The 12,651-nt window shown below is 38.1% G+C and overlaps 1 protein-coding gene and 1 long non-coding RNA gene across 10 annotated transcripts in view; one reads left to right on the forward strand and one right to left on the reverse strand.

Annotated features, from left to right (window-relative positions):
* The window catches only part of LOC136790809 (uncharacterized), a 115,758-nt gene that overhangs the window by 33,780 nt on the left and 69,327 nt on the right, over positions 1-12,651 (forward strand). The window lies entirely within an intron of this gene.
* The window catches only part of PDE5A (phosphodiesterase 5A), a 136,268-nt gene that overhangs the window by 21,631 nt on the left and 101,986 nt on the right, over positions 1-12,651 (reverse strand). For 7 of the 9 annotated variants that reach the window (XM_048074559.2, XM_048074558.2, XM_066996632.1 and 4 more), the window contains 3 exons: positions 10,213-10,297; positions 5,869-6,044; positions 4,328-4,387 (listed from right to left, as the gene is read on the reverse strand). In XM_048074559.2, the coding sequence (XP_047930516.1) occupies positions 4,328-4,387; positions 5,869-6,044; positions 10,213-10,297 (321 nt within the window). The remainder of the gene's footprint in view (positions 1-4,327; positions 4,388-5,868; positions 6,045-10,212; positions 10,298-12,651) is intronic. The other 2 variants (XM_048074554.2, XM_048074557.2) reach the window with 1 other exon arrangement.

Genomic DNA, 12,651 nt, shown 5'->3' on the forward strand with positions numbered 1-12,651 from the left:
TCAGTACTACTTCCTTCCAGTTGTTTACTTCAATATGGTTTAAAAGAAAATCAGCTAAAACTGGGATGGCTAAAGAAATAAGTGTTTATCTTTCTGCTTTGTAGTTCTAGGACAAAACATTTCTCCAGCATGGGGAACTGTATCCTAGAAGGCTGGCACACTGAAAAGAAAGTACGTGTTATAATCTAAAGTACTGTTACGTGTAGGAGGCAAATCAGCTCTCCCCATAGCTAAGTGTACCAGTCTCTATTTCACCTAAGTTTGCTATTATCTTTTCTGTGCATCACAATTGGAAAGACATGAAAGATTATGAAAAATAGTATTTATACAGGAACAAAATCCAACATTTTAATATATATTTTTTTGTACCAGTAATTTTGCATCCTTTGGTTTGGACTCATGTAGTATTTCACCCACATGCATGGGAAAGAACCACCAAGCCTGTATACTCAGTGGAAAATAATGCAGCCATTTAGGATATCTGATGACAATTTTGAAAAAATGCAACTGCAGCCTGATATTTCATGAGGAAAATCAAAAAACAATTCAGAGCACAGTAGTAGCTCAACAGAACACCTTCTCATGCCTGCATTCTAATTTTATTTGTAGTTTATCTTTCCCGTCCTTGATCTCCTGTCTTTCCCAGCAATAATTAATTTCAGATGACACTTAAAAAACCTGCACTCTATAGCTATTCAAGGGTTATTTAACTGGATTAGATATTTCCCCTTCTACTTACCAAAGCCAGTAGAGCTATCTGCCCACCCATTTTGCGGCATGAAAGTTGATCAGCTATTTTAATTTCAAGTTATTAAGCTATTCTCTGCTTCTGTAAGCACTGACCAAACTACAACCTCTTGCTCAGTTTCTCCACCTCAGGAAAATTATAAACAGCATGACATAGTCAAGAAAAGAAAAAGTGCCAGTTATTTCCCCTTTTTGCATAATTGTGACTTTCTAATTACTATTGCTTACTATAGGGATTGTATTAGTAGCAATGAATAGCAAATAATTTAGTGACTCCATTTCATTACCTGGTTAAGTATAAAAATAGTTTTGAATACATGTCTTATATTATTGAAAAACTTACAGATAAAGCTTATAACTTCATTTCATGCCAAGGCATTACCTTCAAGGCAAATCTGCTCAAGCACAAGAACAGTCCATTCTGACATGCAAGAAGTAAAGCAAGCATGGTAAAAGGCCCTTATGGATGAACAGGGAACTCCTCAGTTTGCTCAGATGAAGACATGCAGTACACAGAGAGGAAGCGGGGATGGGCTACTTGGGATCAGTGCAGGGACATTACCAAAGCATACCAGGATGGAGCTGGGAAAACCAAAGCTAACCTTGAGTTAGAACTAGTGATGGACGGGAAGGGCAACAAAAATGGTTTCACAGAATCACAGAATCATTTAGGTTGAAAGAGACCTCCAAGATCACCTAGTCCAACCTCCGATCTAACACTAACAAGTCCTCCACTAAACCATATCACTAAGTTCTACATCTAAACGTCTTTTAAAGACCTCCAGGGATGGCGACTCAACCACTTCCCTGGGCAGCCCATTCCAATGCCTAACAACCCTTTCGGTAAAGTTCTTCCTAATATCCAACCTAAGCCTCCCCTGGCACAACTTTAGCCCATTCCCCCTTGTCCTGTCACCGGGCACCTGGGAGAACAGACCAACCCCCACCTCGCTACAGCCTCCTTTAAGGTACCTGGAGAGTGGGATAAGGTCGCCCCTGAGCTTCCTCTTCTCCAGGCTGAACAAGCCCAGCTCCCTCAGCCGCTCCTCATAAGACTTGTTCTCCAGGCCCCTCACCAGCTTCGTTGCCCTTCTCTGGACTCGCTCGAGCACCTCCATGTCCTTCTTGTAGTGAGGGGCCCAAAACTGAACACAGTACTCGAGGTGCAGCCTCACCAGAGCCGAGTACAGGGGGACAATCACTTCCCTAGCCCTGCTGGCCACACGGTTTCTGATACAAGCCAGGATGCTGTTGGCCTTCTTGGCCACCTGAGCACACTGCTGGCTCATATTCAGCCAACTATCAACCAAGACTCCCAGGTCCTTCTCTGCCAGGCAGCTTTCCAACCACTCACCTCCCAGCCTGTAGCGCTGCTTGGGGTTGTTACGCCCCAGGTGCAGGACCCAGCACTTGGCCTTGTTGAACCTCATACAGTTGGCCTCAGCCCATCGGTCCAGCCTATCCAGATCCTTCTGCAGAGCCTTCCTTCCCTTGAGCAGATCGACACAGGCACCTAACTTAGTGTCATCTGCAAACTTACTGAGGGTGCACTCGATCCTCTCATCCAGATCATCGATAAAGACATTAAAGAGAACTGGCCGCAGTACTGAGCCCTGGGGGACTCCACTAGTGACCGGCCTCCAGCTGGATTTAACTCCATTCACTACGACTCTTTGGGCCCGGCTACCCAGACAGTTTCTAACCCAAATTCCATAAATACATTAGCAGCCAAAGGAAGGCTAAGGAAAATATGGTATCATTGTGGTAATTGGGTGGTAGCAAAACGAAATTTTACTTTGTTTCATTTGCTTTGTATTATAGAGCACAGGTTGCAGACAGTATCCACGCCCAAAAGCAGTGACTGATGCAATAGGACACTCGTGCTATGCGGATGCAATGGTGAAAGTGAAAAAATCTGTTCTATCAGATTATTTTAAAGCAAAACAAAGCAAATCACACAAAGTTATATCCAGAATGACCACCTTAATCTATTTTGGCTGGCTTGATATAAGAGTTCTGGAGCCAAGTAAATCACCATTCATCAGCTGATGCTCAGTAGTAGAACGGAAGTTGTAATATGCAGTGCATTAGCTTTAGCTACCAGTAAGGGCCTCTTTTATGGGTACTGACTTGCTGTGTCACCTCGATCACATCGGCACACATGAAATCAGTGTTGTACAATCTGACGCCTGGAACAAACTCTGAGCAACATCCGTCTATCACTTCAGGCGAGGTGTGTGTATTAGTTAGGTGTTCCACATGATGATTTCAAAACTGAAATCTTACTGTGAAGTGTTAATGGGAAGACAGTCAACACAGAGTAATACTGTGGAGGTTATTCTTAATTAGAGGGAAATACTAGCACAACAAGTTCACAGAAGTTCTTGTAAAGCCTTTGTTTACCCCCCCCCCAAAAAAAAAGTCTCTACACCTGCCCTCGACTAACATTTTAAGTTAGATTTCAAGGAAAGAATCATCTGCATACAAAAGGAATCGCCACGCTTACATATTTCCCTGAATTCTTACTTAAAACGGACTTCAGCTATGAGCTAATTTCTAGAATCACCTGTCTCTCTCCCATTACTAAGAGGAGAATCTAAGGTGAGAAGGTTAGCTTTTCAACTTGGGTAGCAGGTGCTGCCTTTGTCACTACTTATTCAAAACTTAAGATTAGGCACAGGTGAACTGATGTCTTTAACATGAATGACTTGATTTATAAACTCACTTGGCCCCATCTCTATTCAAGTATTGGTAACTTTCTCAGTGCACAGAAACATCAAATAGCTTCATGAAAAAAAAAAAAAAAGAAAAATAGATGTTGATAGTTCCAACATTTCATTGTATTCTATTTTGTGAGTACAGAGTCAAAAAAAAAAAAGGTAGCAATGATCAATGATCCTGTATCTGAAGGGGTATATGCTGACTGCAGATATTTAAAGAGCAGGATTGGTCTCTTTTCTGTGCTTTAGGAATGAAGTCTTAACTGATTCAACTAAAAGACAGTGCAGGAATATTAACTGTCTGATTGTACCATGTGGATTTTTAGGGCAAGGGTCTGTAATCGTAGGGTAATTAAGAAGAAAACTAAAGCTATTGTCAGTAGGTTGAAACTCTGTATGGTTTTGCTCCTCCAATCTAACCTTTTCAGGAGTCCACAAATTAAAAAGTATTTGAAAGCTATGGCTTTAAATTAGAGCAGCCACATGCTGTTGATTCTGTTCCTAGGCCACAAAGCTATACCAAAGATATAAAATATACAAAATTCAGACTTAGCTGCGAAAAAAAAATCACAAGAGTTTGCTTCTGAAATACTTGATCATTGTGAGTTGGTAGTATTATTGCACCAACAGCTGCTGTCATTTAAGCTCACGAGAATGGCAGTCAGTATGTCAGTGTCTATTTATATTTCTGGCTTTCAGGTAATTGCAGCTCTCTGTACATTGTAATGTTAACTTCACTATAATTTTTATTTCTGGAAAATGTGCTTCCACATGTGTAGGGATCATGTCTGTGTAAAGGACTGCCCTTCTTTGTTACATCAATGAAATATTTCTAAAGTAATAGTAAAAAATTCAATTACCGCTGTTACCTGCAGCTCCCTCGTTTCCTCCTCTGCAGCAGAAGCATGGTATGAGAGAACCTAAAGAGAAAAGGAGACCTTAGAACAAACAAAAGAACAATGTGATAAAAGAAGGAGGGTTTTAACTAAAGCAGAATTTTTCAGTCTGCAGCTGCATTGTGTTGCACTTGCTGATGAAATCTGGTGTCCATGCAGGGCCTGCTCCGGTTTTAAGGAGCTCCAAAAGCACACGGGGAGATATCTGCAGCTTTTACAGATCTCCCACAGCACAAAATCTTCTTGAGATAATTAGGCCAAGAAAATGTAAATAGTTTCTATAAATGAGCAAAGAACTCTGATTTTCTCTTTGGAAAATTTTCATGCTCCACTTTCAAAGACAAATAATTCATGAAACAGCTATAATTACGAGCCTGACATTGTTGCCATAATAATCGTTTCAGGAGTTTATTCAGACATAAAAGAAAGTTTTGCCTTAAATGAAACTTGGCAGAAAAGTCTGAAAGAAAATATGTTTGTTTTAAATTAACAAAATAAGCTCATGTTTTTTAGCTGTGAGAACCCAGGACATGAAAATGTTATGGATTTTTTTTTTAGCATCTAAAGAATAACTTTTTTTTTTAAAGAAGCCAATTTATATATTAACCTATAATATTTTTCCCACTATGGAATTTATAGGTGTGGACTTCACATATTATCTATAAAGTGCTACAGTAGGACAGAGAATTGCTAATTTGCCAGGTAAACTGGCAGCTTCTTTTTAAAGAACTTAAATTATTTTGACAATAATTTTACCATCTTTTTATTTAATATGACTTAATATGGGTTTATCTGAGAGTAGTAACGTTTCTTTTAGAGGCTACCAGGTATATAACCCACATTTTAGGAAACCTGCAAACACTCTATTTACATAAAGAATATTAGGAGATCCAAAGTCTACAATTTTTTCACTTTCAGCCTCAAGCTATCACCTCTGAGTAATTCAACTTCTCAGACTAAAGCATTCTTCAGCTATTAAATTTAACAGTAACCAATTCAAAGGCTTAGACAGATGACATTCATCTTGATATGGTTTGATGGAGTCTTTGACTCCAAAGAAATTGCTGAAAACCTACAATAACGCTGCTGTTACTCCCCAAACCAGTTTGTCTAAAGGACTGAGCCAAAATCATCACAGAAAACCTCAGACAAGAAAAGGAAGCCCCTAATCCCCCAAACCATTTCCTCTTCCTACGCAACTGAACAAACCAGCTATGCTGCCAATGCGTAGCTTCATGTAGAGGAAAAGATGTGTTCAGTTCACCACTAAATCTCATGAGTAAAGTTAAAATACAACACCAAATGAAATAGTCTGCCGTCAGATACGGAAACCAGCAAAGAAAATCCTGTGCAACTCAGCAGGCCAAATGTTGTTCTCATGGCGGAGAACAATTTCTATTGAGTATTCATGGGAGTAGCTGCACTTCTGTGTAGAACAGTCAAGGTCTGGAGAAAGTTAGGATCTGTTTTGTGTCAATTTAAGACCACCTAGATTTTGAGCTTACCTCTAATGTCACCATCTGTTTGGCCATTGCTCTTTCTACAGCTTCATACATCTGTGTATTCTGGATCCCCAAGCCACAAAAGATGACAAAAGCTTCCAGGAACTCTTCGTCATTTCTGTTGAAAGCCTTGATTTTGCCTGAATTTTCTTCCATCTTATTCACAAGCTGGCAAACCCCTAAGTCAGGATAGAGAAATTTAAAGAATTAATACAGAGAATTGCCAAAATACCATCTATGGTATGATACGTCAAGGGAAAAATTAGGTCTAAGACTGTTTAGCCTACAGTACAAACCACCGATATACATTAAAGTGACACATTGTAGTGCTACAGAATTTTTCATCCCAAAGTTCATTAGAGTGAGTTCACTGTATTACAGAATAAATACTAAAATATCATACATTACTTGGTAAACCCGAAAGCATTTATTAGGATTTATAAGCCAAAAATTTGGGTGAAATTCTAGGGTAGTTTTCATCCTGACTTTTATTATTAATAGTATTCTAGGTTGATTTAATCCCTAAAGACGATTTGTCCTTTGGAGGCTAATTAAATTTTTGTCAGCATGCCAAAAGAACATCTATGAAAGTCAGAACATTGGTACACTGAGTTTTCAATTTCTTGTTTGAGTCAGTACTGGAAATTTTTTAAAATAAATGAACTAAACAGAAATAGCCAAGTTGAGGCTCGAAGTTCAAATATATTTGCTGACTCCACGAGGATGTGATTGGATTACAGCCTGCTCCAAAGATTACTGAAGTCATCCAAAAGCATGCTATTGAAATCAGATTGTTAACTTTTTTGTTGATTTTGCTGATGATTGCATCTGTTTATTTTTTGCATCTGTTTATTTTTTGTTAATAATTTCTGCTGTTTAGTGCCAGACTTTTCTGTGCACTTGCCATTGAGAGGTTTGACAGGTAACTTCTACCATGCCTGCAGATTAAATCTTTGTTTTAAGCAGAGGGAAATTCACATATATACCTCAATCTAGCTTCACCTAGCAAATGGCAGTTTTTGCTAAGAAATCAGAATATGAATTAAAGCAGCTGCATCGTAAAAACGTCTTTGTCCTAAATGCTGTGAGAGCGACTACTGTCTTACGCAAATTCAAACGCTTTTTCACGCTCATAAGTGTAAGGACTGGCAGTTTTAAAGATAAAAGCTAATATTTTCCTGATCAGTTGCAAATAACTGTCCCAGTGAAAGTCATAGTTCCAAATTAAGAATTCTAAAAAAAAAAAAAAGAAAAAAAAGAAAATGCAGTATTCTTAATTTGATATAAATTGTAATTGCTTACCAGTTTGTACATTCTATGTATTTTATGAAGAACATTTTGCAGCAGAAACAGTAATTTATTAAATATGTATTTAACCAGCAAAGGAGAAGATAACTATTTAATGATGTTTCCAGAACACTGTTTACCAGCTTTCAGGTTTTGCTCTAGCAGAGCTACTCCTCATTTACATAGGTTATATGAATAGAATCTGAATGCCTTACACTTTGCCACCATAATGTCAGGGAGGACGGATTTGCTCTCTGTTTATTGATAGGGAAGAAATTATAACCAATACTATTTAACAGTAGAATCAACAGTGAACATAATCAGTTACTCTAAGGTTTTATTAGTACTAATGATTTTTTATATGAAAGTAATTCTAGGATTGTAATACGCTACATTTACAGACTAAAAAAATCATTATGGTTTGTAATTTTAAAAAAAGTCTATGAGGGAGCTAGTTTATATCTTCCCTTTTACAGTAAGCAGAAAAAAGAAGGAAAAGAACGTTGCACGTTTTAACTATGTTTTTAGAAGAACAATGGCCTAGCATGTAGAAATTTTAATGTCTGGTGACACTATATGAACACCATCCTATTTCCAAATTATGTTCTGTTTGAAGAACTTTAGTATTCGAGTCTCCTCTAGAGAGATCAGTAAGATTACAACTGCAGTTGTAAACCACTGGGGCAGGGGTTGTGGTATCTGAATATTGCAAAGAAGATGCTGCTTTAATGGATTAGTAGATACTTAAATGATATTAAAAATATATAATTTTGGAGAATAAGGATTCACTAAGAACAAGATTAACCTTCCCTGGGAAAAAGAAGCTGACTTATAAAACCCAGGGAAAATCTCATGGAACTCACTTTCAAATCTCTGTTTAGTACTGTTTATGACTTTATAATTATTTCCATAGCAACTGTGATGTAACAAACACAAGAGTCAGATTCAACAGTGAATAAGCCACAAGTGAAAATGAATTCTTAAAAGGCACAGCATTTGGATACACATAAATGCCTTTTAAAAATGGGAAAACTACAACAAATATGCCGTGTGCTATTTAAGACTCTTAACTGGAACATTTTTCAAAAGCATTCAGGGGTCCCAGAAGCATTCAGGGGTCCATATGTTAGAAGTAAAGGTACTCAAATTTCTTTCATTGGGCCATACTTACAAAACCACAGAAAAATTCTATAAAGTTTTCAACACAAATCTGAAAAATGTACAAGTCAGGAGAGTTAAAAAAAATCTTTTTATCCTTCTTCGAGTAAGATTTGCTTGGTTTTACTGTGGATGGTTTTTCCTACCCTCACTGCCCCCTCTGCACACCCCACTCTCCAAATTCTGGTCTTGGGTATACTAATCTTAAAAAAGGGAGACAAAATATTCTTATACAGTATGTTAAAGGAACCTACGGGTATTGTCCCTGAAACAAGTTTTTGATGTTGCCCTGTTAAAGATTTGAACATTAGGTGGGCTGTGAAACCTGAAAGGACTTTGAAGAACATTTCTCACTGAGAATTGCTCGGATTTGAAAAACCCACCTAAAAATGCTGCCTGACTGAAACTTTCAGTTTGAAATTTCACAGAAAAAAAAAGACAAAAACACAACAATAGAAACACTCCACATGAGATCTGATGTAACTTTTATCAGTAGTTAACAGCATAGTGAAGCAAATCTCATTAAAGTTCAACAGTTCAATTTTCATCTTGGTCTTCTAGAGTCTGGTAAAATACAGAAAACAAAGTAATAAATCATTGAGGAGGCTGATATAAGAAGAAATTTCAAAGAACTCTATTTAGTAAAGACAATGCTTCTCTTTTTGCTTCAGGAATTAAAAAAGAGCTGTCTTCATGGAAAAAGAATCTTGTATTTACTGTATACATTGATTATGTGGTTTTGCCATAATTCTCAAGCACAATTACGTGAAGACCATTAAAAATACAATCTTGGAACATTTTCTTGACAAATTCTGTAAAGGTGAGGAAGTTGGATTTACACTGCTATCTGGAAATTAATATATTTTATGTTCTGTTTGGTCATGGAACTTACTGATGCCAGCATAGTAGGCTGACACGCATTCTACTCTTCATGGGACAGGGAGGACCTGGTAATCTTCAAAAGCATCATCCTCCTCTTGCCTAAGGTGAATCTGAAACTCATGGAAAGACTTAAAACTCATTAAGCTTATTCCCTGAATCATTGTTAGGACCAGATCCTCAAGACAATTTAGGCATTTATTTCATCTTGGAGGATCCAGACCCTGGCCACCTAAATATTTTCAGGGACCTAAAGATAAATAGGCTTTTAAGTTTCCATAAGGATCTAGGCCTATGTGGGCCTAAGTGACATCAAACTACTTATGAAAATTTTACCACAGGAAACCAGTGGTACTATGGGCATTCTTTAAAAAAGAAGAAAAGTTCAAGAAAAAGCAAAGGAGATGCTGCAGAGGTATTTGTGCTAGGTAGATTTGGGCTTTTAAACTTAGTGTCTTGTAATAGGACTGTAGCCTTCCTATGCAATCTGCTGGTAGAAGCAGGCAACTCTAAAGGGCAATTCATAGCACCAATACTGCATAGCACTTAGCCTTCTCATGTATGAATCTTTCTGTAGCCAAACCTTATTTGCAAAACTGTCACCGTATGCACAGCCCGCTTGCCTTCCCACATGCTATACTTTCAGAGTACTACCACCTCTGTTCCCTAAAAGCCCAGAGCTTATTTACTGATTTACATCTTCTCTTCCTTTCACTGCCTTGTAACAGTGAGAGTGGTATCTGACTCTCTGAAAAGGAAACAGTGAAAATAATTTTACTTATAGAAAACTATCAAATGCATGAAGCTATGAAAATGATGAAATATCACAGGAGAGTTGTAGGTAGCTGGTAACTTGTAAGGCAAGCAATTTACAGGCAAGGTTGCAATGGACTTGTTAGTTGAAAGCATGATAATTAAGGGTCTCTTCCCCTGTGTTTAGATTCCACGTTGCTGAGACTTTACTGTGAAGCACAGAAATATTGCTATGACAAGTACAAAAATACTTTTTGTAAAGATACCTACCTATCACCTTATTCTTTTTCCCATTTTTTATTGGTGTACACAGCAAACTCTTTATGTGTTGATTTACATTTTCTGCATTGTCATTCTGTTAAACAAACAAAAAAAAAATACAGTTACAATTTTTAAGACTAATGCTTAGGTGCCTGAAATGAAAATGATGTAGAGCTGGGGCCTACAGCTATTCTTGGTTCACATTTTCCTTCAAAAAGCAGTCATGTCTTCAAAGAGTTTGCACATCTTTGGCTGGATGGTATAATAAACATTACATCTGATACAAGATTTAGCGAATAATAATAATACAGGTAAAGTTGATAATCAGAGTTGCCAGTGACTTGTGTAATTGTGCTAAAAATGTGTTAATTTTGTAATAGGTTCTTTCATTTTGCTTTCATAAAAATGACAATTCTGCACCAAGACAAAGTGTTCGACTTGGTGCAGCTGAAAAGAGATCAGCTGGGCTTTAGGACACCTTTCTATTCTCATCAGGTGAAGAGCTGTGAAAGTAACTGACTTCTTCTATTTCCAGCATATCTTCTTCACTTACAGTATGGCCACAAAGAACAGATGTCATAAAACAGGAGTAGCTACCTAGCATTAAGCTAATTGTGCATTTTGTGACACACAAATTTTTGTAAACCCTTTTGGTTCATTTGAGACACCTTGATTAACCCAGCGATGTTATGAAAGGTCTGGTGGTGGAGACTAAGTTATGATCCAAATAATGACCAGTTTTCTGACTAGGTGAACATACTACAGTCTTCCTAAGACCTTTTATCATTGCTAGGCTGGATGTATTTTTTGCTATCATGCCCCAAGAGAAGGACACTGACTTAATCTAGGAAGTGAGAAGGTGAAAGGGGGGAACAAAACGACAATACACCTACATCAAATATCTGGTGAGCAAATGACCTAGATCTGTTCAGTTGCTCTTGGTCCTGGAATAATACGGCAGTTGCTGAGAAGTAAATGAAGGCCAATCTCTAATTGTATGTGACACAAAAAATGTGTATGCACTAATATTTCAGATCAAAAGTGCTGGGGGGGGGGTGGGGGGTGGATTGTTTGGTTGGCTGTGTGGTTTTTTTTGTTTGTTTGTTTGTGTTTTGGTTTGTTTGCTTGCTTTTACTGCTGTTGCTTTGTCGTCTTGTCCTGTGCAAGGGATTGAAGATTTTCTGTGCAGGCTAATGCACAAACACTATAATGCTTATAAATGGCAATAGGAAGTATGATTCTTTGAAGAAAAGATGAAGGGATTATATCATGCCAGATACTTTACATGACTCCAGGAACTTAATATTTAGTAGCCCATTATCAACAGGTTAGATGGAACAACTTAAGAGTAGGATTTTGCTGGTTTCTGAACTGCAGGCTGAAAAGATGTACCTGTGAAATAAGCTGTAAAAAAAGGCTAGGAATCAGCATCTCTCCCTGCTAGACCTCTCCAGCAGGGGCAGTTGAGAACCGCCAAGTTAAGTTTGCATGAAAACTGGTTTACGGCTACCTTAAGGAGAACCTGCTGTTTCACGGTAAATTTCAGGTGCGCTGAAACTCCAGCTTGTCTGGATTGGACAAGACCAGTGTACAGTGTTTAAAAATATACTTGTCCCAGTATTAATGAAAAGGAAGGAGACTAAACAAGAATAGGCATAAATGGTTTTAATGAGTGTTGTAGATACTTGAACTTCGTCTCTACTACCCTAACTTTGTTGGTTCAGGAAAAAAACACACAGGCATGGCTGCTGAATCTTAGCATTTGGCTTAAATCCTGTCCTTATAGATAGCCTGAACCTGAGGCAGGCAACATCAGGGCTCTCCTGTGAAGAAACCCATGCTGTTTTTCTGCCTCACATCACTACGTTGGTAGCTGAGGCTGCCAATGCATTTAGAAAGCACAAAGTTCTTTTCATAAAGTGAGTGAGCATGCTGTTGAACGTTCTCCAAAGAAAGAGACAAGCTGGGGTTTTTAGGTTACTAGGTACGCCTGGGATTTCCCACATACCACGGTTTGTCAGCTTTCAAAAGATTTTGCCTCCACCCAGCCTTGATACTGCTCCTACGTAGTGGTGGAGATGCAGCCACTGTGACTGTGTGAAAAACATTATCCAAAATTCCTTCTAGCAGAACTGTTTCTGAACTTTTGGTTGTGTGACACAAAACAAAGAGTTTGATAAAAACCTGCTGATCGTGACAAATCTTATCCCTCCTCTTACTCTCTCTCTGAACCCATCTGGCTAACAGGCCTACCTATATTAAGAAGAGTTTTTTTCAAGTTTCTGCACTGAGAGGAAAACACAGAATTACAATTTTACTTTATGTTGATGACTTCGAACACAACCTGATTGTAATCTGAGTTTTGCAAAGTGACCTTCCCTCCTTGTTCTCCAGTATCTGTGTTCAGTAGTGCACCACACCACAAGCTCACACTTGATGAAGTGTGAA

Source organism: Anser cygnoides, chromosome 4 (genome assembly GCF_040182565.1).
Source record: "Anser cygnoides isolate HZ-2024a breed goose chromosome 4, Taihu_goose_T2T_genome, whole genome shotgun sequence".
NCBI lineage: Eukaryota > Metazoa > Chordata > Aves > Anseriformes > Anatidae > Anser > Anser cygnoides.